This window comes from Salmo salar, chromosome 01, assembly GCF_965601325.2.
Source record: "Salmo salar chromosome 01, fSalSal1, whole genome shotgun sequence".
Lineage (NCBI taxonomy): Eukaryota > Metazoa > Chordata > Actinopteri > Salmoniformes > Salmonidae > Salmo > Salmo salar.
In genome coordinates this window covers 45,241,937-45,255,048 of record NC_138291.1, presented here as the reverse complement: position 1 = coordinate 45,255,048, position 13,112 = coordinate 45,241,937, and the positions used below count along the sequence as shown (strand labels likewise).

The 13,112-nt window shown below is 42.9% G+C and overlaps 2 protein-coding genes across 2 annotated transcripts in view; one reads left to right on the top strand and one right to left on the bottom strand.

The window, feature by feature from the left end:
* Positions 1 to 845: 845 nt before the first annotated feature.
* ccdc162 (coiled-coil domain containing 162) overlaps positions 846 to 13,112 on the top strand; it is a 27,736-nt gene continuing 15,469 nt past the window's right edge. The window contains exons 1-17 of the mRNA XM_082960000.1: positions 846 to 1,241; positions 1,405 to 1,588; positions 1,746 to 1,859; positions 2,058 to 2,252; positions 2,906 to 3,050; positions 3,183 to 3,334; positions 3,509 to 3,661; positions 4,285 to 4,386; positions 4,632 to 4,796; positions 4,909 to 4,985; positions 5,094 to 5,235; positions 5,525 to 5,803; positions 11,115 to 11,480; positions 11,728 to 11,934; positions 12,164 to 12,291; positions 12,442 to 12,670; positions 12,891 to 13,093. Of these exons, the coding sequence (XP_082816126.1) occupies positions 1,102 to 1,241; positions 1,405 to 1,588; positions 1,746 to 1,859; positions 2,058 to 2,252; positions 2,906 to 3,050; positions 3,183 to 3,334; positions 3,509 to 3,661; positions 4,285 to 4,386; positions 4,632 to 4,796; positions 4,909 to 4,985; positions 5,094 to 5,235; positions 5,525 to 5,803; positions 11,115 to 11,480; positions 11,728 to 11,934; positions 12,164 to 12,291; positions 12,442 to 12,670; positions 12,891 to 13,093 (2,981 nt within the window). The 5' untranslated portion in view covers positions 846 to 1,101. The remainder of the gene's footprint in view (positions 1,242 to 1,404; positions 1,589 to 1,745; positions 1,860 to 2,057; positions 2,253 to 2,905; positions 3,051 to 3,182; positions 3,335 to 3,508; positions 3,662 to 4,284; positions 4,387 to 4,631; positions 4,797 to 4,908; positions 4,986 to 5,093; positions 5,236 to 5,524; positions 5,804 to 11,114; positions 11,481 to 11,727; positions 11,935 to 12,163; positions 12,292 to 12,441; positions 12,671 to 12,890; positions 13,094 to 13,112) is intronic.
* LOC100194722 (uncharacterized) lies at positions 6,286 to 9,581 on the bottom strand. The gene is made up of 2 exons (XM_014197070.3): positions 9,451 to 9,581; positions 6,286 to 7,364 (listed from the first exon to the last, which is right to left on the bottom strand). Exon 2 carries the CDS (start codon positions 7,353 to 7,355, stop codon positions 6,738 to 6,740), a length of 618 nt encoding a protein of 205 aa, XP_014052545.1. The 5' UTR covers positions 7,356 to 7,364; positions 9,451 to 9,581; the 3' UTR covers positions 6,286 to 6,737.

Below are 13,112 nucleotides of genomic sequence, written 5' to 3'. Positions count from 1 at the left end.
TGGCCCAATGGTCTAACCACTAGGCTACCTGCCTCCACCCCAAAAATTATTTGATTTCAAGGGCGCACCAGGATATTGCATCCACAATCTCCATCCACAATCACAGTCACCATGCAGTTCAGTCCAGGCTATCACAGCCTCTCTTCTCCTGCTGGTGACAAAGGAATTATGAAACTCCCTTGTCCTTGAGTATTTATTGGTAGAAGTGCACCTTGTGACAATTTTTTTATTGGATGTGCCCATCCTCTGTTGGAGCCAATCGGCTTGCCTGTATCCAAGAGAAGTGAGCATGTTGAGCTATTTAAATCCAGCCAGGGGAGCTGATAATAGAATAATGAAGTATTTGAAATGTACAGTAGGGTAAATATCTACCACCAAGAGATCATTGCACTGTATTGCTGCAAGGTACACCTGACTTATCTAAATTGCTGATCATTGCTTTGGAAATTTAAAATAGAAGTTTATCATTGTGATTTCATTGAGTGATGTAATTGTCTTTATTCTTTTTGGAAAACATAAATCAGCTAAAAAAATTATCACTGAAAATATTTTACAAGAGCATAGTGCATTTATCTCCCTTGAAATTATTCAAAGAGAATTAAGTGTATTCACCAATGAAAGAAACAGCACAGACAAATATTACCACAAATTGATACATTTGAAAAATAAATTTTGGCATGTGGTCATTGTCTATCAGAAAATTCAGATTTGCGTAGGTCAGCAATCCTGTTGGATCAAGGGGCGTTATTGAAGTTCTGGTGCCCTCTAGAGTTCAAAAGTATGTATAGGTCTGTTTAGACTTTTATGGCCCCATAGTCTCCATGGTGACTCTGAACAACAAGCTTGGGAACCAGTTTGGAGTTGCTTTCAGGAGCCAATGATTCACTTATTAAGGCAAGTTTATTTTCTGTTTTGGAAGACTTATTGAGAAATCTAACTACTACTACATTTCTTATATAAAAAACCCAAACAGCAATATCTCTCCTCAGAGATGTTTTGATTGGATAACACCACCAATAGAGTTATGCCGCTTGATTTTGCTGTGGTACACAAATGACCTTTTTGGGTTTGTTACTTATATAGTATCCAGGACATCCCATCATGTCCAAGGTGGTGTACAAAGTTTCCTCCACTGCCAAGGTAGAGCAGATGGAAGCAGAGTTGTCTGTCCAGCTGTCAGCTCTCAGAACTGAAATAGAGGAGAATGGATCTCCCCTGGAAACACCCTCCAAGTCTTACAGGTATAGATGGACACATGGATATGAGGGAGGTCTGTGAGCAAAATCAAGTTGCCCAGTTAAAATGCCAGTGATTGTGATTTTGTCTTTTTGATACTGGCTGTCTTTTTTGTAAATGTTCTTTTGTATTTTATTGTATTCTATATATTTTTTCATCGTATTATAGCTCAGTTCCAGTTCCTAAAGATGTATCGTACTTTCGTATGGAGAGAGAGCAGGTCCTGAGGAGAGGTCTTCAGGTGGCAAAAGCACTACCAGTGGTGTCTCTGTCTGATGTGCTACAGAGAGAGCTGCGAAGCTGCCTAAGCCTGGAGTACACACCTGAGAGTCTGCCTCTTCTCCTGCACCAGGTAAACTGTGCTGATTATAATGTCATTGGGATCACATTGGTGATGCTTAGGGCCCCGCGGCTGCCCCGACAAATTGAAGGTGTTGTGAGGGCAAAAGGGGATGCAACTCAAAATTGGGAAGGTGTTTTGTTTTGTACACTCAGTGTATTTATGGTAGTTTTATGCAGACCGATGCTACCAGTTGGCCCAGATCAAGTACCTGCTGATGCTGAGATGGAGAAGATTCTGTCGTCACTCCCACATCATTGAGCAGCTGTATCCCTTCTACAAGGTAACCTGGCACTTTGATATTTAATAAATCACCTTAGTTTATTATGAATCAATCAATCAATAAATCCTTATTACATGAACAGTTGATTTCTGTGGTGTTCCACCAGGAAAGCTAAATCAAGCACTAAAGTATTTGAAAGAAAACAAATACTATTTGAACCCAGGTCAGGTGTGTTCTTTCACCATACTGTTCCACCAGGCCCAGGTATCAAACCTGGTCAGTGAGTATGAGGATGCTGTCCAGCGGGCCAGGAGACTAGCTGTGTCCAGGGAGAAGGTCCTGACAGGGCGGGGCAACCCCATCAACACGGTCACCCAGGAAGATGTGACCATCTACCTCACCTGGCTGGTCTGTCACCTACATGCCTCCAAGACCATCCACCACTTCCTGACAGTAAGGCCATCAGAGAGACTATGGGCGATGTTTTTGTAGCGCAAAAGTAATGTGTTAAGTGCAAAATTGACCGTAAACCTCATTGTAATCTGGCACTGTGAAATAATTTTAACAATGTGCATTATAAGGAGGAGATTAAGCAATATATAAATAGTTGCCTCTTTGTTGAAATGCACATTGTTGAAAAAAGTTTCAAATTAAATCTCGTTGCCAGATTACAATGAGGTTTATGGTACAATTTTCACTTAACACATTGCTTTTTCACAACGTTGCCCTATAAGTATGTCCCAAATCGAAACTTTTTCCCTATATAGTGCACTACTTTTGACCAAGGCTCATAGGACTCTGGTCAAAAGTAGTGCTCCATATAGGGAAGAAGGTACCATTCAGGGTGCATCCTATGGCTGCATCGCAATGGTCTAAAGTGGCTTCCTCTACTCGTCTCCTTTCCTTCATCGCCATGTAGCTGAAATCAAAGGCTAGTTTAGATTAGAGCAGATAAATAAAAAGAGACAAGGAGAGGAAGTCACTTTAGACTACTGAGATGCACCCCAAAGCTTAGTTGACTTTTGGGATGGGTGGATGAATACCTTGTAATAGATTTATTTAGAAATAAGACAGTTTGTTACCTCACACTATATGATGGGTTACAGGTGATCCACTACATCCCAGCCTCTGAGAAGAGGGATAAAGATTCTTCTGAGTTATTAAGGAAGTCCCCATCAAGTTCCCCAGTGCTGGTTGAATCTGTCCACACATCTTCAGAAGATAAAGACCAAGTCTTGGCTGGGCTTGAGGGTAACACTAACATTGACTGCTACCTTATTGTACCTCTACATTTAAATGTCTTACTTGAACCGGATATAACAATACATGTGGGTACAAAAGAGATTCATTCATGCTCAAGATCGTGATCGTTCCTTTCCGTAGGGATGTTTAGACTGGCTAACCAAGTTCCCATGCACACTGTGAAACTGGAGGAGTTCCTCCCAGAACTACAAAGCCTGGTCTCCTACTTCCGTTTGCCCTACGACACCCAAAACATCAGGAACACTGCAGACGAGATGGAGCTCTTCAGCATGGTAGTACCGTTGAAACATACATTTCAAGTTATTTGGTTCGTAGTGTACTCTTTTGGTGTAGATCCGCACACTAAACTTTAATTTCATGTACGTTTCTCATTGACGTCGATGAATAAGCTATGAGCTGTTCGCATTTATCTCAACTCTGAATCTGGTCCTTTGTTTATTGGTCAGATCTCAAAAGAGTTCAGGGTGATCTTCAGACAGCAGGAAGTGATGAAGACCTTCCTCCAGTATGATGGGACAGAGGCTGTAGAGGGACAGTGGGGGAGGAAGAGGAGCACCATGGCTCTGAGGAAGAATGCTAACTGGATACCGTACATTCAGGTCTGGAGAGAGAGGGATTGTCCCGGTCTCTGTCGTGATCTCTCTCCTGTCAATCCTTGTCCTGCATAGTACTTGGTTTTATAACACTTTAAGTGCTAACAATTTAGTTCAGAGATTATTGAAGAAAAGGTCTTCCCTGTGGCTCAGTTGGTAGAGCATGGTGTTTGCAACGCCAGAATGGTGTGTGCAATGCCAGGTTTGTGGGTTTGATTCCCATGGGGGGCCAGTACAAAAAAAAAAGAAATGAAATGTATGCATTCACTACTGTAAGTCGCTCTGGATAAGAGCGTCTGCTAAATGACTAAGGTGTCAGGAATGTTGATATATAAGGGATGGAAATTAAGCTAGCCCTCTATCCAGAGGCTAGTACTTTTCAGGCTGGGCTAGAAGAAAATGTGTCAAACTAGTAAAATGTTGTATTTCCTGCCAAACTAGTAAAATGTTGTATTGGACCTAGGCTAAAAAAAGAATTGCAGCCTACTAGCCCAGCTGACCAGTGGCCAAAATCCTTAAATTCCATCCTGACCAGTGCCCAAAATCCTTAAATTCCATCCTGACCAGTGGCCAAAATCCTTAAATTCCATCCCTAATGTTTATTTTCTGACCTAACACCAACAAAACAGGTGAAGCCCAAACGGGATCCCTGGCAACAGAAACTTGTCACCAAGCTAAAGGAGCTCCAGTCTTATGATGAGTTGCTGAGGACTCACCGCAAGTTCCTCCAGGTAAACAGTCTAACACTTAACGGAGGGATTTTATAAACAACCTATTAACATTCATCTCTATAGCTTGTATCATGTATTTGAAGTATGGGCTAACTACAATTACTTTCAATCATGTGTTATTTTGCATATTCACAGTGACACCTCTCTCTCTCTCTCTCTCTCTCTCTCTCTCTCTCTCTCTCTCTCTCTCTCTCTCTCTCTCTCTCTCTCTCTCTCTCTCCCCCCCTCACTCTCTCCCTCCCCAGCTGTCAGATCCTGTCGTAGTGACTGAGGCCCTGAGGGAGCATGCTTCCCAGGTATGTGACCCTCAGGCCATCCAGCCCTCATCATCACTGACATCATCACACGCCAACAGACACAACACCTTGCAGATCTGGACCAGCATTTACAGCGCTGCCAATCTTTATCAGGCATGTATTACTTAGTCAGAGATGTGATTGTGTGTGCTACAAAGACATGTAAAATGTAAAATGGATTGTGTCTGGGTTCATTATAACCACAATTAGCATTTTTTCCTGTTAGGAATCCAATGGATGTGGAGGACAGAATAAAAGCGACAGAAAGAGCAGAACCACTTCAGTCAAGAAAAGAAATGAAAGGTACATTATTAAGAAGGACAGAATAGGATCACTTGAATGTGGGTCTCATTGAATTAAAAGGTAATGCCTTTTGCTTATTTGGCATCCCTTCTCTCTCATTCATCCCAGCTATAGCTACCGGAGCAGCATGCAGCTGTTGGGTTTGGATGAGGGCCAGGAGGGGGAAGAGGGTACCTCAGACGCTGTCACAGCCAGGGGAGCCTACCTGTCACTCCTCTACCTTCGACACCTCAAGATCAGGGAACTGCAGGTGAGCTTCATCCAAAGAGACGTACGTGATTGCTGCTGGAATTGAAACGATGACCTTGGCGTAGCTAGCGCCACACGAGACCACACGGGAGTTCAGGGTAGACTTTTAGACTGTTAGGGACTGCAATCCATACTCTTGTCGCTCCCACTGAATCCTGAGCTGTCCTCTCTTCCCCAGTGAGTCTCTCTTGGGATGCTGAACTGCTATCCGTTATCTACTGTATCATATTATTTACCCTGCCATTCCCTCTGGAGCCTGAGCTGTCTTACCCGTCCTCTCTCCCTTATAGCGCATCTCCCTAGGCATTCTAAACTACCTGAGGTCCATAGAGAGAACCCTGACTTTTGAAACAGCTGGGATGCGTGTGGAGGGAGGAGGAGCATGTGGAGGAGGAGGAGGAGGGGAAGCAGGAGGAGGAGGAGGAGGACGAGGGGAAGCAGGAGGAGGAGGAGGTTTGGTCAGCACCACTGAGGAGTCAAGCTGGATGAATGCGGCCAGAGGGTGCAGTGGGACAGTCGGAGGTCTGGGCTCTCACCTCTATATCCACAACACTCCTGTTGACTACAAGGTAAGGCATCAGAGCTACAGTACAGCCGGAGACATGAATGAGATTAGTGATTTGTATGGGTGAAGAAAATAAGTGAGTAAACGCTCATCATTAGAGGTGAGTAAAATAATGCTCCCTAAACTTTCAACACATTTTTCCTCAAAAGCAGTGTAAACACGTGCATTAAATAAAAAAGGATCAAAATCGCTTTGTGAATATGGGCCCAAGTGTGTGAGTTACAGCCAATTGAGTTCACTAGCTCAAGCAGTTCTGGTAACCCTTGCAGCCTGGTCTGAGGACCAGGCTAATCTGACCCTGGGCTGTTTCATTCCACAAAGTTGTTCCTCTTCTGGTTTGGAACTCCATTTGTTATTGGTCTATTAACTTATACTGCCTGAGGATTTCACGAGGCACGCCGAATCTCCACCCATGCAAAACCAAGTCCTGTGTAGATTGTACTTTCAAATAGCATTTATCAGAAAATAACACTGATCACATTTGCATTTTTTTTACAGTGTTAGTTTAATCAGCTGTACAAAATTACACAAAACACAGGAAAAACATCATTTTTACTGCACTGATTTTTTTTACAGAAAGGTATTATGGTGAGAGTCAAGAGGCACTATTCATAACATAGGATTTGCATGAGCTAGACACACACACATACAATAATGTTGTATAAAAAATATTTATATTTATTGTATTACCAATAGCATAGCAATGCTAAATAGATCATTTTTTATTCAAAAATCGATTTCATCATGAAAAAGCTAAATGACAAAGCAATGAACAAGACAGGAGGGGGTTACAACAGCATACAATGAAAATACCATCAGTTACCTACATAATACACATTGAAAAAGGCCAAGAAAAACTATACTGCTGTTTCCGTCCTGTCCTTTCACTTCAGAATCAGATTAATAGTGGAATCATGGTTACAGAGCTCTGTACTACACTACAGTCTCAAGTATTCAAAATAACTCAGAATGTCCTCATAATCATTCATGTGTATGATTGGCTGGCGGCTGCTATAGCCTGCCTGTTTCAGGAACTTATGCAGCTTTAGGCCACTGATGTCCCTGAGCAGACCCCTGGTGACACGGTAGGTGTTGTCAGGGTCAAAACTCAGACCGTCGTCGTCATGCTGGGTCACATAAACCTTATCCACAGTCCCGTCTGGACGCAGACTGATGATGAGGCGGTCCATGTTACTGTCATCTTGGTCACCAGTAAAGTCTTTTCTGACATACTGAGGAAGGCAATTGGATTCTTCTGGATTCAGGTTGCCCACTATATAGTATGGGTGGACGTTATCTGGGAGCAGAAAATTGCAGGAAATGACAGATATATGTGTGGTCGCATAGCTGCAGTCCCACTCCGGTCTGTTCTGGAAGGGATGGAAATCAAAGCCCCCCTCGTTGGGGTTGTATCTTGCAACCATTTCACCCATGTAATCAAATTTGATGTAATTCTTGGCGAACCAGAACAGGAGCTTGAGTCCATGCCTGGGCAAGTGACGACCAAACCCAGAACGTCTTAGATCTGCCATAGTGTTCAACGTTCCTCGAACCATGGTGGTACCCTTGAGAGAGAGAGAGAGAACTTTAGTAGGTGTGATTGGGTGCAATAAAAACCCATCATATTTTATTTATTTATTTATTTTTATTTAACCTTTATTTAACGAGGCAAGTCAGTTGAGAACAAATTCTTATTTACAATGACGGCCTACCAAAAGGCAAAAGGCCTCCTGCTGGGACGGGGGCCTTGGATTAAAAATAAAAAATAAATACAATATAAATATAGGACAAAACACACATCACGGACAAGAGAGACAACACAACACTACAATAAAGAGAGACCTAAGACAACAACATAGCAAGGCAGCAACACATGACAACATAGCATGGTAGCAACACAACATAACAACAACAAGGTAGCAGCACAAAACATGGTACAAACATTATTGGGCACAGACAACAGCACAAAGGGAAGGTAGAGACAACAATGCATCACGCAAAACAGCTACAACTCTCAGTAAGAGTGTCTTTGTTGCAGCTCATTCCAGTCGCTAGCTGCAGTGAACTGAAAAGAGGAGCGACCCAGGGATGTGTGTGCTTTGGGGACCTTTAACAGAATGTGACTGACAGAACGGGTGTTGTATGTGGAGGATGAGGGCTGCAGTAGGTATCTCAGATAGGGGGGAGTGAGGCCTAAGAGGGTTTTATAAATAAGCATCAACCAGTGGGTCTTGCGACGGGTATACAGAGATGACCAGTTTACGGTGGAGTATAGAGTGCAGTGATGTGTCCTATAAGGAGCATTGGTGGCAAATCTGATGGCCGAATGGTAAAGAACATCTAGCCGCTCGAGATGAATAGTGTATACCATGGAACTTTATAGGCCCAGTGCAGTCAACATTCTGCTTTACCTGTGTTTTGTATAATATTGATGAAACTAACTCTATAAACGTGTGAAAAAATGTGTTCAGTGTTATTTCTGAATAGTGGCTTGTTGAAAATACAATTTAGCCAGGACCTTCTAATCAGCTGGTTTTGCATGGGTGGAGTTTTAGATTGTTAATTCACCAATAACAAAGATAGTTCTAACTCTCTGTCAATAACAGTTCGTTTTCAGGTTAAATATCCCTCCCATGAGTCCCCTCCTCTTAGGTCCCTCTCTCAGACAACTGCCAGACAGTCCTAGCAAAATTCTTGGCTGAGAAATTTTTGGGGGGCAAAAAAAACAATTTTTGTTTCTTTTCGGCCATTTTAATGGAAACTTTTACAGTAAGTTATTTAATTGTTACCCAGAAATGATTTGATATTGAGATTAAAAAAACAACTGCCCTGGGTCTTTAAAGAAAATATTCAACCATGTTGTATAATAAATAGAGGGCAATCTCTTACAACGCTTTTAAGGTAGAAAAAGTTACATGGGTGTGAAAAATATGTTTAGTGGCTCTGTCCACACTGTGGGCATGGACACATAACCCTTACAACATGCCAGCTGTTCTTAACTAATACTAGCATTGTATTATCACAGTGTTCAACCTTTCACATACCAGGGACAGGCAAATCATGGTTTTTCCTCCTTGGGGGACTTCTTACATTAAAACTAGAACTGACTGTATTAGTGTTAAAGAGCAACGGCCTTTAAAAAGCAACAAGTCCCGTAGAATGTGGCATCGATTTGAGTCTCAAACAGTTATCCTAGTGTCAAAATTTACTACAAAGTGTAAATAGGATCATTTGGGTCATAAAGTCAGTCTCGTCTAAGAACGGAGTTTGGAACATCTGTGCGTCCCAACGGGTAAATGAAGGTTGGGTTTCGATTTGACAATGTCCATTTGCCGACTAACATGGGGCGAACAGCTGCAGCGATTGCCCTCTATCCAATAGCATAGACAGTGAGACAGACCTGCAGTTCCGACTTTGTTTGCATATGTATGAGACATGGAATAGGCTTCCGTGTCTCATGAGGGACAAACATCATTAACCAAACGCAGAATCGGTCAGGAAACACACCTCTAAGACTGAAATCTTGTTTTTCTAATGAGCAACAGAAAAACACACTGTTTAGTGACTCTTAAATAAGTATACACACCTGATATAGACAAACAAGATCACACAAACAAACACATAAAATATGTTATATTTACAGTAACTTACGGTTTGCTGGTGTTGTGGTGCTGCTCTCCTTCCTCTCCTCACGTCTAAGAGACCTGTATGACAGCTGTTTTATCCATCTCACAGTGTTTATGAGTGTGTTGTGTGATAAGGAGGCAGGACTAACCATGAAGTCCGCAGAGTGTACAGGAAATGAAACTGAAAGTGACCCAGTCCTGTGCTGGACTGAGTTCGATTCCACAAAGTTCCCTTCTTTCTGCCACATATTCAAAAAGTTTCTCTGATCTAGGACCAGTTTTAATCCTCATAATCATAATGAATAAGATTACATGGACAGTGGGGACCTGATATTACCTGACATTTAAGGTGGTTGATGTTGTTTTGTGTCCAATGTTTTTCATTTAACAATATCTGAAACACAGCACAATAGTATTATACAAACACAACACCCCCTACCCACTCTCCACAACTTCCAGACCTCTTGTGAACTATCAAGTTTCAAGTTTTATTAGTCTTATGTATGGGATACACATGGTGTTCACCGTCCAACGAAATGCTTACTTGCAGGTTCCTTCTTGACAATGCAACAGCAATAAAAGATAATCAAACATATTTGAGGGGAAATCTTCTGTTAAACCCTGTTAAACTTGGGGGGGAACTGTGGCGCTACGGTTAGAGGAAGTATGCCTGGTTCCTGTCATTCTGGCCCCTGTTGTCCTCACTCACTGGCGACAGACTCATACGTATACATAGGGTCACATGTTTTGCAGATTCTTGCGTGGGGTAGCTTGACAATATAATGCTCCTGTACTCGTCTGTTTTTGGGCTTTCACTCCATCTCACCTGCGGGGATGGGGCGACCAGCCTCCTTATTATAATACGTTTTTAATAAAAGTAATACCTTGATTGATTATAGATTTTGCCTCTCCTCGTTATTAGTTAAAGGTAGAATTTCCACCACACATAAGAATAAGAACATAAAGTAAATGGTTCAGTAGAATAGAATAAACATTTTAGCGTAAGTATTATACTGGAAAGCACAAATTATACACTCTTAGAACAAAAGGTGCTATCTAGAACATAAAAGGGTTCTTTGACTGTCCCCTTCGGAGAACCCTTTGAATAACCCTTTTTGGTTTCAGGTAGAACCCTTTTGAGTTCCATGTGAAGTTTCCTTTACACAGAGGGTTATACATTGAACCCAAAGGACTTCAACCTGTAATCCAAAAGGGTTTTACCTGGAACCAAAAAAAGATCTATGGGGAGAGCCGAAGAACCCTTTTGGAACCCTTTTTTCTAAGTTGTCGTCCAATATTTACACATGTTTTGGGGGGCAAGTGTTCAATCATAATAAGAGTCTGGTAGCAGAAGTTGTGATGTAAATATTAGTCATTTAGCAGACGCTCTCTTCCAGAGCGACTTACAGGAGCAATTAGGGTTAAGTGCCTTGCTCAAGGGCACATAGACAGATTTTTTACCTAGTCAGCTTGGGGATTCAAAACGGAAACCTTTCAGTTACTGGCCCAACGCTCTTAACCGCTAGGCTACCTGCCGCCCGTGTGTGTAGTATGAATGTGTTTATGTGTGTGTGTGTGCGTGTGCACATGTGTGTGCATGAGTGAGTGAGTAAGTGAGTGATTGAGCGAGTGCGTCTGCTATGTCAAAGTTTCATTAGGGAATTGATATCGGTGTTACTGTGACTACAGGTTCACTGTTCAGAGTTCATGGAGTACCCAGAGGTGGAGAATCTTCATGATTTCTACACCACTGAGGAGAGATATGTCCACACCCAGGACCAGCGAGGGCTCTACGTGGTGTACGACATGGCTCTGAAGGACCTGGAGGAGCTGGAAGACACACTGACTCTTCTGGGCTCACATTACATCCAGAGGAGTAGTTGGAGAGTCAAGGGCCAGTCTGAGGGCAGCAGGGTCAAGGGTCAGTCTGAGAGGTCACATAGCTCTGCAACGACAGACCTCCACTCTTCCTGGGCTCAGATAGATGTGGATAGAGTTGCAGTTCTCCTAGACCTGTGGACATGTGAAGCTGCTTTTTTAGAGAGCAAAGTGCAGGTTAGTAAATATGCTGAACAGGGCCGTGTTCATTAGGGCATGAAACAGAAAACATCTTAAAATGTTCTGAAACGGAAAACAAAAATTCACATTTCTCATTGGACATGTACATTTAGTCCCTCCCTGTTTCTGTCTGTTTTCTTCTCATTGATGCCTAATGAACACGACCCAGGTGATAATCAGTTTATTTTAAGTCCAGTATATTGCGTGTCATTACTTGAACCATGCCCCCTCTGTTAATTTCCAGCTGGTGAACTGCTATATTGAGGCCTACCAGCATGTGACAGGACCAGAGGAGAGGTTCTCCTTGGCTCAGGTCATCACAGACATCATGCACAGAAGGCCTCGGCTACACCTGGACATGGGAGCAGAGTATTTTGTTCAGGCCTACCGGGCAGAGATGGTCTGTATGCAGACACACCAGCAACTCATCAGAGCCGTGCTGGTCAACCAAGTAATTGTTTCGGAAAAATTGTGGCACAGCCTAGAGAGCTATTGATGCTAGTGTGGATAGTTGAATCATAACAGGTGTATCTGGCTTGAAGGACCATGAAAAAACTATTGGCTGGGATAGCCCGTTAGCAAAGTTAATAAAAGCAGTAGGTTTTGAAGTCTAATATATATTCACTTTTCCATGCCATGCGTTCTAAAGGTCTCTCTAACTGTGTTATGTTGACTATTAGATAGATCGTCAGCGGCAATACCTCCATCGGGTGTGGAGAGGAGGTCAGGGACAGGGAGCTACTCCTCGTGACTATGGTCTTCCTCCTAACTATGTGGCCAAACATCTGGTGTCCCTCGGTGGTGGCAGGCAAGTCCTAGTTCTACCCATGAATTGTAGACTGATTACAGTGTAATGTGGTATCACCTCAAAACAGACTAACATGTTAAACAGTATAAATATATAGCTAATATAAAAATGTGTGCGCACACCCCTGCCTGTCTGTCCTCTTGCTACCAGTCCTGCCCTGATGAATGTGTTCCTTCTGGAGGTGCATCACTCCCTAAGCCTGGCCTCTGAAGTGTACCAGGCCCTGACCCAGGCTCACACTGACCTCTGCCAGCTCCACCGTGCCAGGGGGGTAACTGAGAGAGTCACCCTGGAACAGAGACTCCTACAGCGGGCTCTGCAGCACTGGCACTCCCTGGATCCTCCCGGGGCCTACTATAGCTCTCAAACTCAAAAGGATGTGAGTTGAGTATCTCCCTCACATTCTGCTGATATGCTGCACCTGCCACTTGAGAAGTTCTAATTGTAAAAATTATATTTTCTTAATTGACTCACCTGTGTAAATAAAGGTACATAAAAAAAAACCACAGAATCTATATCGATATTGTTATGTGCAATGATCACAAACAGATCGCAGCACCAATCAGCAATCATTTTTTTCTTAATCTCTTTCGCTCCAGTTGTTTTCAGATGTTTTCATGGAGGACCCCTCCTTGGTCCGAGCGGTGGGGGTCTCTCTGATCAGGTCGGCTGAGGAGCAGGACATGAAGCAGGGGAAGGAGAAACAGTTCTTTGCTGTGGAAACCTTCTCCAAGCTGCTGGAGTTAGTCACCATCCGCCATCGCCTCATGGAGTCAGCAGCAGAGACTGCACATCTGGCACAGTTGAGTTGATTCTTCCTA

Excerpts from the sequence above, each read along its gene's own strand:
- LOC100194722 (XM_014197070.3), bottom strand. The coding sequence starts at position 7,355 with ATGGTTCGAGGAACGTTGAACACTATGGCAGATCTAAGACGTTCTGGG.